This window comes from Anolis carolinensis, chromosome 3 (assembly GCF_035594765.1).
Source record: "Anolis carolinensis isolate JA03-04 chromosome 3, rAnoCar3.1.pri, whole genome shotgun sequence".
Lineage (NCBI taxonomy): Eukaryota > Metazoa > Chordata > Lepidosauria > Squamata > Dactyloidae > Anolis > Anolis carolinensis.
Window position 1 is genome coordinate 110,193,302 of NC_085843.1, and position 15,392 is coordinate 110,208,693.

General features: G+C 39.6%; 1 protein-coding gene across 1 annotated transcript in view; it reads left to right on the plus strand.

Annotated features, from left to right (window-relative positions):
* The window catches only part of oca2 (OCA2 melanosomal transmembrane protein), a 279,317-nt gene that overhangs the window by 196,089 nt on the left and 67,836 nt on the right, over positions 1–15,392 (plus strand). The window contains exons 22-23 of the mRNA XM_008107105.3: positions 993–1,086; positions 14,411–14,504. Of these exons, the coding sequence (XP_008105312.1) occupies positions 993–1,086; positions 14,411–14,504 (188 nt within the window). The remainder of the gene's footprint in view (positions 1–992; positions 1,087–14,410; positions 14,505–15,392) is intronic.

The following is a 15,392-nucleotide window of genomic DNA, read 5'->3' on the forward strand; positions in this document are numbered from 1 at the left end:
TACCTAATTGCAGTGTGGCATAGTTAGAGCAGTCACCCCAAAGACCCCAGAGCCCTGTGACTTGGAGATAATCAATTGTCACACAAATAGAGATTGAAACTGACATGGAAAGCTGCTACAAGCATTGACATTGTATGCCTTCCTTATAAACATAGCCATGATAGGCTGCTATTCTCATTTTTGCTCATATGGTAATCCTGGCCTTTTTGGATAAGGTGGCCAAATTCCAGTTTAGGAAGGGTCTTGTGTTCCAGCAGTGGATCAGACTAATGGCATAGGAAAAGTCCATATGTCATTATTTCCTATTACAAACTGGAGATCTAGCTAATGCAATAGCTTCCTGAACTTCAGATTCCTTTGGTTTTTTGATCACCAAGCAATGATCAAAGATAATGACATGAAAAGCTTGTGAACCACATCTAGAATGGGAGCCAAAGATTCTCCATCCTTGGTGTAAGGGAATGATGATCCCTTAGGATCCATTCCTGTGCTTGGCGTCCTCTTAGTGTTTGTGTTTCGTGAGAGGTGACAAGGACTATTGGTCTTCTATGCTTATCATCTTCATCATTGTCCCTTGAATTCTATTGTTAATACCAATAGGAACAGGTATTTATCTGCTCTTCTAGGACAATTGATGTAGTGGGTCTTACTCTAGCTGGGACTGACTAATGAATTCCTGTCCTACATTCCCCATCAGCAACAAAGATTCTAATAGATCCCACCCTGTATTGCTGCCTTTTAATTATGAGGAAGCATTCAACTACCGTATGTCATCTTCTCAGGACATCCCTGAGGGCCTATGCCAAGTGCTTTTCTGAGTCTCTGGGATTAAGTAGAGCCCTGTGGCAGTTTTAGAAGACATAAAATGTTAGCCATCAAATTCATTTTGCTTCCACTTTTATTTTACTACAACTGGTGAGTTGTGGGGGATCATACATATGTATACAGTCATCAATAATCTTTCCATTATTATTTTAATTTATTCTTTGTAGATCCCTGTGCTTCTCAACCTGAGTCAAGATCCAGAGGTTAACTTACCTGTGAAACCCCTCATCTTTTCCTTGGCCATGGGTGCCTGTCTAGGAGGTAAGCAGTGAATGGTTATCTTACGCAAGCCACCCTAGTATCTGAAAGTAGAGCTGAAAGTGCCACATCACATTTAGAATCATACAATTTGAAAAGTGGATTACAAGGGTCTTCTGGCCTTTGGTCCAACTGGATGCCAGTGTATGGAATCTCTCCTAATACAACCATTTTAGGCTAAAACTTGTAAGGTTTTTCATTTGAAGGGTATCTGCTATCTATCACCAGGTCATTGCTCTTCCGATATGAAGTGCAGCCAGAATTGTAACACATTTTACCTGTTTCTTTTGTTTAAATATGTTTATGCTCTGTCCTGTTCCAGCAGTGACACAGAATGTAACTCTGTGGATGGTAAAAGGCTAATCCCTCCCCCTTCTCCCATAATATGATTCCAGATTATCCAGAAACAAAGAAAATAGTTTTTCAGGTTGTATGGCCATGTTCCAGTAGCATTCTCTCCTATTGTCCATAAATAAGAGATGCTGTTGTTCTTCCAAGTAGAAACTAAGGAATAATGAGTTTAAAAAATGAAGGAAAATAGCAAATGGCACTGCAGTTTTACTTGCAGTATGGATCTAAGGGACCATGTTTTCTTCTCTGCATCTCTAATTGACAACAACTGTAAGAGAAAAAGAAAAAGAAAATCTTTTTTAAAGGAAATGCTGTGAGAAAACAAACCCTATTAAGTTAAACAAAAAGACAGAACCAAAGCTGAACAGAGGATAAAAAAAGAAACACCACCAGAAGGAAAATCACATCCTACACATGGGAACTTTTGTTTTCCGCACTTTGTTCCCATTTCCTGTGCTCTGTTATGGTCTAGCTCTGATCCTGAAGGGACATGGTGATGCACATCAGTACATTTCAGTGGACAGGGTAAAAAAAATTCCTGGGTTTGGATATGATCTGCAACCAGCTGATACTGTGGCCACCATCCCAGCCTCAAACCAATTCTTGGGGTATTTGAGGAACTGCTGTACAGCAGAATTCGTTTCTTTTAATCCAGTTCCAAACTGGAGTATAGAGTTTGTGTAGAAGTGCCCTAAAATATTCCAGGCTGTGTCTATATGGCCAAAATAAAATTGACTCACTGCTCTGCTGGTATGGGGAGTCAATATGACATATGCCTGGTTTCCCAGTAGAACTGCTGCATCTGGATATTAGAACAGATTGATGAAAATGGAATTTCCTCTGGAGTCTCCAGGAAGCTTCAGAGTGATCCCAGAAGTTTGGAAGTGCAGACAGATGGATGTGTCGATGTTGACAAAGTTCCAGTTTCTCTTCTCAGTTTGCTCAGTTTATTTCCATTGCTTCAAACTGAGTTCAAAGTGCAGAACTAGTAAACAGGCAGTTAGCTCACCAAGAAGGAGGAGTTGAGAGAAATGCCCCCCCCCCCCAATCATGTTAATGAATAAGTGGACTAAATTTGTGCACCATTCCTCATTAATATTTTTCCTGGTTGACCCCATTCCAACATTAAATGGCTATGCATGTCCTAGTTATCATCTGTGAAATGTTGGAGGGTAGGTGATTTGAAGGTAGAGTGAAAAACCAGACCACATAAAGAAAAAATAATTCATATAATTGTAAGACTTCCTGCAAAATGGAAACTGACTAAACTATAGATTCTCAGAATGGGCATATCAAGTGAGCAAGTATGTCTCTCAACAGTGTTCTTACGGAAGGCATAGGGTATCATCAAAAAAGAAAGAATGCTTCCTTTTCCTATAAAACTATTGCTGTAATCATCTGCAAACTGAGGATTATCTAAATCAGTTGAATCTCATTTGATGAATGTACTCAAATCTCGCTTCTAAAGCAAAAAATGCATGTAACACTTGCAACTTCATCACAAAGGGATAAAATCAGCGGCATGTGCTGGTTTAGCCCAGGTCACCCACAGAGCCCATCGGCTCTCATCAGACAATGCCAGTGGGGCTCTGTGGGCTCTATGGATGAAGTAGAGCAGAGCCAGTGCACACAGCTGCCACAGCAATATGATAGGCAGGTTTCCCGTGTTGTCATAAGAAGTCATGGGGAAAGCCGCGTGGTCGACGCTCCCCCCCATGGGATCAAGGAAATCTGCAGCAGGGTGATGTGGGGTTTGGGGCACCAGGTTCCAACGATGCGAAACAACGTGGGATGACTTTGGCGTTCATGTGACAAGGTCGTAAGACTTCTTAAAACATGGAAATTGATGGAAGTATAAATTCTTAGAATGGGAAAATTAAGTGAGGTAGTTGATTGGCTTTTGATTGCTACTTGCTTATGAGATCAGTATTGAATGGTTACAGAGCTAGTGTAGAGTTGTTACCAAAGATAGTGAAATATAGTCCTGGTACATAACATTATCTGCCCATCCATAAGTCACTTGTATATTGCTTTCTACTCTTGATTATATCTGCCTAGCTTTTATCCTGCCATAGTACACATTTCTTTCAGTTGCCTCCTTTCTTCCACATGTCTAGGATCCTTGATTGCAAAAGGTTGCCAGTTGGGTGCAGGACCCCCCCCCCCTTTAATCTTACTATGGTGTGTGCTTAGCAGGTGCAGAGATAGTATGACAATGTGGAGTTGCTGGGATGTTTTTCGGGCTGTAAGGCCATGTTCCAGTGGAACATGACCATACAGCCCAAAAAACTCACAGCAATTCAGTGATCCCAACCATGAAAGACTTTGACAACACTTAATGATAATTTAATTAAATCCTGCCATTTCCCTATGCATTCCATGGAAATTGGGGTGGGGTGGGGTGGGCAGGAGCGGGGAGAAGATTAGAAGAGGGTAATGTGCATCTGACAAAATGTCAGCCTTCATTTTTCCTTGGCTAGTTTATAGACCCCCTACACCATACACTATACACACTTGAAAGCTCTAATGAATGTGTTCCTGTAGACATGGAGGAGGGACTTTAAAACATTGAAGAATACCTTTCCCAGCTTGAAGAAATTGCAGTGGTTGTTCACTCTCCAGAAAATCCACACTGAAATATTTTCAGCAACTTTACATACAAGTCTGGAATTCTTTAAATATTGGAGGAGGGGGATATTATGTTGTGAGCCTCAAAGTTGTTTGCAACACAGGGTTTTTTCATAGGGGAGCTATTATTTCTTTCCTTTGAGGTTGAGATAATGTGACTACCTAATGGGTTTCAGTGGCCAAGTAGGCATTTGAACCCTACAATTCTTCAAAGCCATAGTCCAATACTCAAGCCACTACACCACACTGGCTCTATAGGGGGCTATTTTCCCATTAAAAAACTAGCCAGCCCTCTATAGATACATGCCCTTTCAAAGGACAGTAGGAAATGATACCAAAACCATCTTTGTGGTACAGTCAACAGCTTAAAACGAATTCTAATTTGCCTTTTTGGTGTGCTAGTTTGTCTCTGGTGAATGATTGTAAAACCCATTGTAATTGAATCCATTTATTCTGTTATTGGTTTTAAAACACATTTGCATACAATCCAACCTGACAGAAGGACAGTCCAGATGGTTTTTTTTAATGTGATCGTATTCTTTTTGATGATAAACTAAAGAGGCAGGGGCACCTTTTGTATACTTTGTTGCAGTTTCCCGCACCGTAACCACAGCTGATATACATCAACCAATTTTATGAATGGAATTCAAATCCCATTAAAGTGTAAAACAATTTCAGAAGCTTTTTGCTTTGTAATTAGACTCATTCAAGCAGACCTATTTATGATGTCTTACTGTGAAGAAATTCTGTCATTTAAATTGTTGTTAGCTGCGTTAAGACAGGAATCCAGCAGATGCATTTGGTGATGGGATAAACTATACCTGTTGATTTGCATGATGTTGTGTAATGGGTCTTTTAGATGTGTAAGATTATTTCTGCCACAATCCTATAGAGAGCTGGCCAGTTATGGAATTATGGTCCAAGATAACTGAAGCACAGGTTGACAAAAGTTACCATGAGTTGTTAAAGGGACATTATTTGGGAATAAAGACTCGGATGTTTATACTAGAACGTTTATAGTTTGCTTGGGGAGGGAGAGAAAATTGCATAGGCTAGAGCAGGACCATGGGCTATTTTCACAGCAAAAAGTCTGAAAAATTGGACTCTGGGCCATGAAGAGAATAAATTTTTGGATAACTTAAATTCTGCTAAAAGTTTTATTTCTTTGATCTTTTTGGATCTTGCTGTTAGCTGGCTAGGTTTTTAGATTAAGTACATTTATATTCTGCCAACTGTTATGCAAGCAAGGAATCCCACAAAGGAGTGTTGTGGCTGGCTGGAATTTGTTTGTAATTTATAAAAATAATATAGAACAGCCATCTGCTTGCTCCTTGGTTCATCTTTATGTTGATTATTCTCTTTTATATTCTACAAATATTGGCTATGCATGTTACAAACAACAAAAACTTGCTAAGACAAAATAAACCCAGAAGCTTTCCTCCTCTTTTATTTATCTCAAGTTGGAAGTGAACATTTTGCGGATAACATTATAGGAAAAAATAATTACAGGTAGGTTGTTTTTGAACATAACATTATATATTTTATTTGAAGATTTTTCAATTAGAAAAAAGCAATACATAAATTGAACAAAAACATAGGCACCAATTTTAACTTGCTTAGGCTTTTAGTGCATGGCAGGGCAAACCAGCATAGAAATACTGTTACCTTCGCTATCACACCACACAGTTTGATATCCATTGCCAGTCTGCCTCCTCCCCACGATGATGCCGTACACATTATTGATGGGAAAAACCCATCAATAGCAGCATGTTGTGCTATGGTGTCACAGCCTACCTTGATCAATGATCCCGATTGCATCTATGTTGACATGACAGTGATGTCAGTGGGTGGGATTGTCCTCCCACTTTCCCTTCACTGAAAAAGAAGGATGTCTCAAAAACTGTTTTTTTTTACCTAGACTTTGCAGAATTGTGTCTTAAAATATTTAAAAGGGGGGACAGAGTTATGCTACCTACTCAGATGTGTAGCCATAGGTCCTCCTTGCATTGTTGAGGTTTTGCATAATAGCAGCACTGCTGTGATGGAGAGAACAATACCTGTAAATTACAGTTATCCCTGGATGAGGGAATGCTATGGGATACCATCTACATATGGTATAGTCCCCATTCTCTGTTCTGAGTTATCAAATATAACAGTCTTACACTTATTTAACAATTGGTACAATAATTTAAAAGCATTCTCCGGTGATGTTAGTGGTAGAAATACATATAAGTAATTCATAATAATCACTAACTTGTGTAGCATCATCATTTCATCACTTCGAGCTTATATAAAGTTGCTGTTCCTCCATGAGGCATGCAAAGGATCTTGAGGAGCAAAGTTGTTGCTGTGGTTACAAGCCATTTCCAATTTATGGCAACCCTAGCGTGGTGTTTCCTTGCCACAATTTATTCAGAGGGTTTTTCCATTGCCTTCCTGTAGGGCTGAAAAAGTGTCAATTCCCCAAAGTCACCCAGTAGGTTGCCATGGCTGAGCAGGGATTCAAACCTGGTTTTAAGTCGTACTCCAGTGCTCCAACCACTACACCACACCAGCAAGTATGTAGTTGTTAAAAAATTATCTTCCACTTGTATGTTCTGTTTTAAAAAGCCAAATCAAAGATCCTATATTCACTATAGTCACGTTACTCCCTTTTTCTACCCTTCTGATTAAGTTTTAAAAAAGAGATTTACAGGGTTGTTGTGTGTTTTCCGGGCGGAATGGCCATGTTCCAGAAGCATTCTTTTCTGACGTTTTGCCCACATCTATGCCAGGCATCCTCAGAGGGTTTGAGGTATATTGAAAAAAACTAAAAAGGAAGCTGCTTAAGGCCCCTTCCACACAGCTGAATAAAATCCCACATTATCTGCTTGGAACTGGAATACATGGCAGTGTGGACTCAGATAACTCAGTTCAAAGCAGATATTGTGGGATTTTCTGCCTTGATATTCTGAGTTATATTGCTGTGTGGAAGGGCCCAAAGTTCCTTTTCACATCCTGGAATGAAAGCATTCTGTATATCTGCATGATCTCGTCATTTGGGAAAAAATGAAGGGAAAAAAGAACGACCCAAACAATTACCGTCCGGTCAGCCTCACATCAATACCAGGCAAAATTCTGGAAAAGATCATTAAGGAAGTGGTCTGCGAACACTTAGAAACAAATGCGGTCATTGCTAATAGTCAACACGGATTTACCAAAAACAAGTCATGCCAGACTAATCTGATCTCTTTTTTCGATAGAGTTACGAATTGGGTCGATACAGGGAATGCTGTGGATGTAGCGTACCTGGATTTCAGTAAGGCCTTCGACAAAGTCCCCCACGACCTTCTGGCAAACAAACTAGTAAAATGTGGGCTAGACAAAACTACGGTTAGGTGGATCTGTAATTGGCTAAGCGAACGAACCCAAAGGGTGCTCACCAATGCGTCGTCTTCATCATGGAAAGAAGTGACAAGTGGAGTGCCGCAGGGCTCCGTCCTGGGCCCGGTTCTGTTCAACATCTTTATTAACGACTTAGACGAAGGGTTAGAAGGCACGATCATCAAGTTTGCAGACGACACAAAACTGGGAGGGATAGCTAACACTCCAGAAGACAGGAGCAGAATTCAAAACGATCTTGACAGACTAGAGAGATGGGCCAAAACTAACAAAATGAAGTTCAACAGGGACAAATGCAAGATACTTCACTTCGGCAGAAAAAATGGAAATCAAAGATACAGAATGGGGGACGCCTGGCTGGACAGCAGTGTGTGCGGAAAAGACCTTGGAGTCCTCGTGGACAACAAGTTAAACATGAGCCAACAATGTGATGCGGCTGCTAAAAAAGCCAATGGGATTCTGGCCTGCATCAATAGGGGAATAGCGTCTAGATCCAGGGAAGTTATGCTCCCCCTCGATTCTGCCTTGGTCAGACCACACCTGGAATACTGTGTCCAATTTTGGGCACCACAGTTGAAGGGAGATGTTGACAAGCTGGAAAGCGTCCAGAGGAGGGCGACTAAAATGATTAAGGGTCTGGAGAACAAGCCCTATGAGGAGCGGCTTAAAGAGCTGGGCATGTTTAGCCTGCAGAAGAGAAGGCTGAGAGGAGACATGATAGCCATGTACAAATACGTGAAGGGAAGTCATAGGGAGGAGGGAGCAAGCTTGTTTTCTGCTGCCCTGCAGACTAGGACACGGAACAATGGCTTCAAACTACAGGAAAGGAGATTCCACCTGAACATCAGGAAGAACTTCCTCACTGTGAGAGTTGTTCGACAGTGGAACTCTCTCCCCAGGGCCGTGGTGGAGGCTCCTTCTTTGGAGGCTTTTAAGCAGAGGCTGGATGGCCATCTGTCGGGGGTGCTTTGAATGCGATTTCCTGCTTCTTAGCAGGGGGTTGGACTGGATGGCCCATGTGGTCTCTTCCAACTCTACTATTCTATGATTCTATGATTCTATGATTTTTTCCACACTTCATGTTTTGCATTTGTTTTGCATTGTTCATATGCACACTTTCTTTCTGCCTATCTGTTGTTCTCTGTTCCAGGTGTAATCCTTTTCTCGCTTGTCTTCTTCAGCGAGCCACTCATCTGTCTCAACTATAATCTGCTTCCAGTGTAGCCATTTTGTTATATCCTTTGAAGTTGAGTGCATTTGGGGTCTAGTCTGCAAGCCATACATTTCTATAATGCTTAAGCATGTTTTTAGCAGCTCCAGGCTTTTGATCTGCTGGTGTTAGTCATGGTGCTAGGAGCAAAGGGTTTTGCATTTCAGAAGGAATTGTATCTGCAGTCTTCTGAGGGAACAAATACATATACTGTAAAACACAGACACTACCAGATTAGTCAGTCAGCCAGTCACTCAAGGAATTCAGGCAGTACAATTTTCTGTTTACTGCAGTTTTTCAGCTGCACAGCCTAAAGCTGAAACCACGCTTCTGCAAAATGTGTTCCCTTTTTGTCCAAGAGTTATATGAAAAAGACTCTTCTTTTTATTACATTCGAGTACATTGAATCAGGTGTTCTCTTTTATTGCATAGCCGACTCTCCCCGCCTTTTCCCTCTTCGGTCTACGAAAAACCTTGCTGTAGCTCTGCATTAGGAATCCTCCAGAAAACTGTATAAAGCTCCCTAAATAAATTATAGTAATCACAACTGTTTGGAGCCTGAATCTAATAGTTAAATTTTAACAGGTTTAATTAACAGTCAATCCATTTTAATAACTCTACTTTGTGATACTCTTTTTTCACACTAATGTAATATTATTAATAATATTGCAGTATAGTGGTATAGTACAATATAAACGTTGCAAATAAATAAACAATAAAAGTTTCCTGGTTGCAATGTTGTATCTTCTTGCTTTGTCACAGAGTAACTATTCATTTAAAATGCATGTATGGTATTTATGTATGTATATGTAGGTATGTATTTAAATATAACATCATTCACAACCAGGGCAATAAATGTTCAGAAAGAGAACATTTCAAAGAAGAAAGGAAATGAATTAGAGAAAAAAGCAACACACACACACATACAAACTAAAATGAAACCAAAATTCAAATACAATTCGAAGACATCTAAAGCACTGAACACTAACTAAGGTCCTATCTACACAGACCCCAAAATTTGGGGCTGGTCTCAAGCATTGCTGCTTTGGACAAGCTCCAGATTCTGGCAAGGTGTTTACCCCTCTCCATTTCTTACTGTTCAATCAGGTTGAACCCAGTTTGCCCCCACTGGAGATGATAATCCTTCCCTGTGTGGTTTTTTTTTGTCATTGCAACAGTGGTCATGGAGCTCTGGGGGAACAAAACCCACCCTTCCTTATTTTCACAATCCCAGCATTGGGGTTATGTGCCATCTGTACATCATTTAATAATTCCTTGAGAAGCATCTCCCATGATTTAAGCTCCTAACTGCCTTGTTCAACATATAAATGATCATCATATAATAGCATTTTCTGATTTCTTGACATTTTTTTCATAAAGAAAAGGCTTCCTGTGGTGATGTGGCTAATGTTTTCTTAGGAAAAAGTGTACACTTTTATTTATACCAAACTTTTAAGAGGACTTTTCTGGTTAAAAAAATATTTTTAAACTCAGCATGTGCCTTAATGTTATCATGGCAAAGTTAGTCAGATCTTAAATCATGACCTTTTTAAGTTCCAAAAGTCCCTCATTTTAATCAAAATTCATTCATCCAGCCCCATCAAACAATACAAGCCATAGTCACCAGGAAGTCTGAAAATCAGAAATACAAAACAGTCTGATCCCCAAAGCTTTGGATGGCCCTTTACTGCTTGGTGCATTGAAATATTGTACATTTCAAAGCAGAGGAGAGATGTAATTTGTATCCATTGAAATTTGATGTCAAATTCTATGAAAGTTTTGAAGATACCAAGGACAGATACAGATGGTGTTGACAATTTATGAAGTGCATATTATAAAATGAGAGAAAATGAACAAGTGAGGATCCAGTTATACTTGATTGTTTGATATGATGTAAAGAAACTGAGTAAAGTTCTTGCCTTTTGGGAGACTGTGGAAAATGAAATAATAAAGAAACTTGCAAATGAAGTTCAGGAAAATATCTTATGCTAGCAAAATGCCAGCCAAAAAAGCAGAAAGTATTTTAGAAGTGTGTATAGAAAAATGGTGCATTGCTGACAACATCTGTTACCCGTAGCTTTCCTTTCCATGTGCCTTTGGAGCAACTTCACATTGCTTCATCTTGTTCCTTAACCGGGAACCTTACACCTTCTGGCAGCATTTTGAGGGCTCTATTGCAAACTTGTAACATCTAGTACCAACCACACAGATGCTCTACAATTCAACACTACCATGCTCATTGAAAATAAGTTGCAAGTTTGTATACACAGTGCGATTCATGTATCTGCGATTATAGTCAGAACAGGACCCTTGTAAAAGTGGGAAAAATATGATGTGAAAATGGTTTTGTGTGTGATAGAATCTCTCTCTAGGAATTTAGCAAGGCTCTGCCAGAGGTTGGCCATAGAACCACAGTGGAGGCATTCGAGATTTCTAAAGAGAATGTTTTATTCAAAACTGCAAATAATCAACTTTATAGCTGTAACCAATTATATTTAAAAGCAATTTCCCAATTTTTGCAAACTTTACCTTTCCTATTGAGCTGGATTTTTTTTAAAAAGGATTCTTTCAGACATCCAGTTAATATTTCTGTAATGGATCTCTGGACTTCCTGGGGGGTTCTTTGAGATACGGCCTTTTTCAGCTTGGAAGGGAATAATGTTCCAATCCTGTCTAGAGGCCAAGGAGCAGGAAAACCAAATTGGATGTAATACATTTTCAATTACTACTGGGATTAATATCAGTTTGAAACTGTCACAGGCTTTTCACAAGTACAGCCTGCCATGGCTAACCTCTTCCTGCTCTCAATGCTCTGATCACAATTTCTTTGCAAGATGAGATGCTGTCACGGCCTGTCTTTCCAAGACTCTCATTTCATGCCACAAATTGCAAGTTTCTGATCCAAGTCCTCTTTGCTCTTGTCAAGAGCCCCTTACTGTAGATCTCATTCCAGTGCTCTGCAGAGTTCCTCTTGGCTGAATAAAAATGGCCTATTATTACAGCAACTATGAACTAATGATACACAAGCAGAAATGGAAGCTTAAAGAATGGCTACTGTATTCTTTCACCACTTGAGAAAGGATGGAGTACCTGTAAAATTGTCATTTTTCTGACATTCATTTCCCTGGGTATTTAGAATCTCTTAGCTCTCCCACTCCCTGCTCCTTTCCTAGGTGGAAAAGCCAAGGAGGAAAAAGTTGGGTGCAAATTTTGAGCAATAAAATGCTAGAAATGTGGAGTTAATCAATCTCCTACTTGCCACTTTTTAAACCTAGAGCTGTGGCCTCTCAAGTTAGTTCTTGATTTTGTGAAAAAATTTAAAAAGACTAAAAACCAATCAAGGCACTTCATTTGCATTTTTAGCATATTAAAATAATCACATTGTTTTAAGCTTATTTAACTGCTATTTGTAAGCTGACCTGATCTCTCTTGATATAGGGCACCATATAAATATTTTGAGATCCAGTGTGGTGTAGTGGTTTGCGCATTGGACTACAACTTTGGAGATAAGGGCATGAATTCTTAGTGAGCTATAGGAATCTACTTTGTGGCCTTGGGCAAGTTATGCTATGTTTCAACTTCAGAGAATGGTAAAGGCAACCTACCCGCTGATACATCTTTTCAAGAAAACTCTTAGGTCACCGTAAGGGATAATTGACTTGAAGGCATGCAACAACTGTAAATATTTTAATAATAATAATAATAATAATAATAATAATAATAATAATATTTTTGTTTCTTACCCACCTCTCCCTGTAAGCAATATATACATCCACAGGACTGGGGCAGAAAGGGAGGAACTAGAACAGTTGTTGGCAGGACCATAGCCAGAAAAAAAAATGGGGGGAGGTTTGAATTTTTTTAGCAAATCATGAAGAGTAGTTCCATAATGCAAAATAATTTAGAAATCAGGGTCCATCAATAAACTTCAGTGGACACTCATGGGGATTTGGTTAATCAGTTAAAATTCATTAGTAAACCAGATATTTTTTAAAACCTGAAAATTTGGGGAGTGTTGTGTTGAACCCCTACCCCCCCCCCCCCTTGGCTACAGCCCTGGTTGTTGGTGTTCACAGGCATATAATGATAGCAAAGTCCTTTCCCAGTGGTGATGTGTATTGCATGCCTTGTGTTTTCTGGGAGCAGCCCAGTAGTAGTACTTTGAGAAGGAAGCAGAACTTGAGAAAGCTTTGAGGGGAACAAATTCCATGTTGTCATGCAAGAAATAAAACAGCCATACACTAGAACCGTCTTTCTGTTTTTTAAATGGTACATTGGCTCTTTAAAAAAACAATTCATTGGGAAAATTTAAATCTTGTAAGAATACAAAATCTATTGGGGGGGGGGGGCAGCTGGAAAATTTACACCTGTGGAAATGAAGAATCTGCTCTTAGTTTTTCTGTTGCTCCTCCTGTTGCTCCTCCAAGTTGATCAGAAATTCTCCAAGTTCTAGACCCCCAACTTTTCACGGACTCTGTCTTGGCAGAGTGACTCTTCTGTTCTGAGAAGCTACGGGGTGAGTGAATATTCTACAACATTTGGTAAATGGAAACCAGGACACATGTGGTCAGACAACATGAAAGTGGGATCAAGATGGCAAAGGAAGAATAGTTAGGAGAGGCTGCAGCAGTTTCCTTTTGCCTGAAACTGCTAGGAAGGGCAAGATCGGATCCCTCCTCTGCTTCTCAATTAATTTTGCACTCTGTGTGTAGCAAGTAAGATGAGGACAAAAAGGAAAAACGGGAGGAGGAGAGAAAAACCAGGACATTTTAAAAGCAACTGAAAAAAGACTAAAGACAGAGAATGAATTAGCTATGTCTCTGCCAAATTGGGACACTTGGAAAGCAGTTAAGTGAGTGGCAGTAAAATCAAGAGTAGTGACAGTTTTTATAAAATCCCCTCTACTTATATTCAAATGCAATTTTTCATGGTTTGGACAATATATTTTTGTGCCCTGGTATATAAAACAATTGCCTCAGTGCTTTTTTGATGTTTGGAATGCACAAAAATACTTAACACTGTACTGTGCGTATGTACAATGTTATGCAGCTAGTGTTACTTTAGCCTCTCTCCAGTCTATCCTCTCATTGAAGTAAGAGATGGTTTATTTCCCCCATCCCCAAACTGAAATTATGTACTGTATGGAGAATTTTATTTCAATGGTTATGCAATGGTTCCGGGTATTTTGGGAGTATCTGTGTCACTTTATGTGGAGGTCACGTATTAATGGTACTGATGGATTAAAGGACCTGCTTAAAATGCAAGTGACTCATTCTGCTGGTCTGGCGTGCATTGCTCAGAACGTAAACAACTCATCCATTTTCATTGTTATCTCAATCAATATCCAAACATGTGATTAGCAGAGATGTGACTCCTCTCCTCCTACACATTTCCCTCCCGATTTCATTTTAGCGTTCTGTTATTTTTTTTGTATATGAAGCAAATTATCAGGCAGTTTCTCTGTATACAGGCAGGAGGTGTCAGTTTGACAATAAAGTGGTATATTTCTTTCTCTTTCTCTCCACCCCCGCATTGAGAATAAGAGGACAAAGACAGGCATGCCTTTGCAAACATTCAGCTATTTATATGCAGGGAGGTTATTGTTCAGATTTCCTTTTGGGTTCTTGAGAAATGATTGATTCCTCCCTTTCCCTCCCTTTGCACATAGTCTTCAAGGCAATCTAACTCAGGGACAAAGCAAATAGTCAAAGAACCAAATATCCATTTTGATTCTTTTTATTTTTGTTTTAATGGCAGGTAATGGGACATTGATCGGAGCATCTGCAAATGTCGTTTGTGCAGGAATTGCTGAGCAACATGGTTATGGCTTCTCTTTCATGGAATTTTTCAGGTACATTTTAGACTTCAAAAGAATTTATGTTCACACTTGCCTCTATATGTAATTATTGATTTGCAATAGAAACCTGAACAAATCAAGCAGATGGCTCATAGTGTATTAAAAAGGGAAAGGATGAATGTTGTAACTCCAGGGGCATAACAAAAATAAAAACATTGGCTCTCCAACCAGTGAAATAACGAGAGAATACAACTGCGTGGTTAAACGATGGGCAACTTTTATTATATGTTACCAATCAATCTCTGTGTGAACTGCAAAACCAATTTAAGGGCATGAACTTGAACTTGGTGTGCAATAAAAATGAGGCAGTGGCCATCAGAGACCAACTCATCCTCAAACAATGGCGAGACACCACGGTCCATGGATGCAACCCAAATGTTGTTTGCAAGGTGACCCTTCAGGGAAACAGGTAGAGAATTCAGTCCCAACTCCAGATGATATTGAAGCCGTAACTCTCCCTGCTCAAGGCCACTCCTGTTCACCCTCATCTCAATTCGTTTAATAATAGATGAGGGTTCCCATTCATGGCCTACACCACAAAGAGGTGCCTTACGTGCACACTGGCATGTAACATATCCCCGTTTTTCTTGCATTATGCCTATTTAGAACCCACTCACACAATTTGCCATGGATTAAGCAGTGTAGGATAGACAAAAATCCCCTATTACAAATTGTTGCTAGTGTCCAGTGTTGCTTGAGAGAATCATTACCCATCATTGATTCAACTGTCATAGAGCAGGGCTTCTTAAACATTTTCCACTTGTGACCCATTTCTGTCCAAGAAAATTTAAAGATAGCTATACAAACCAAACATTTACTGCTAGTAAATCAGCATGTGCAAAGATTACTAAACAGGCTGATTTTCCTTTTTAAGAAGTACAG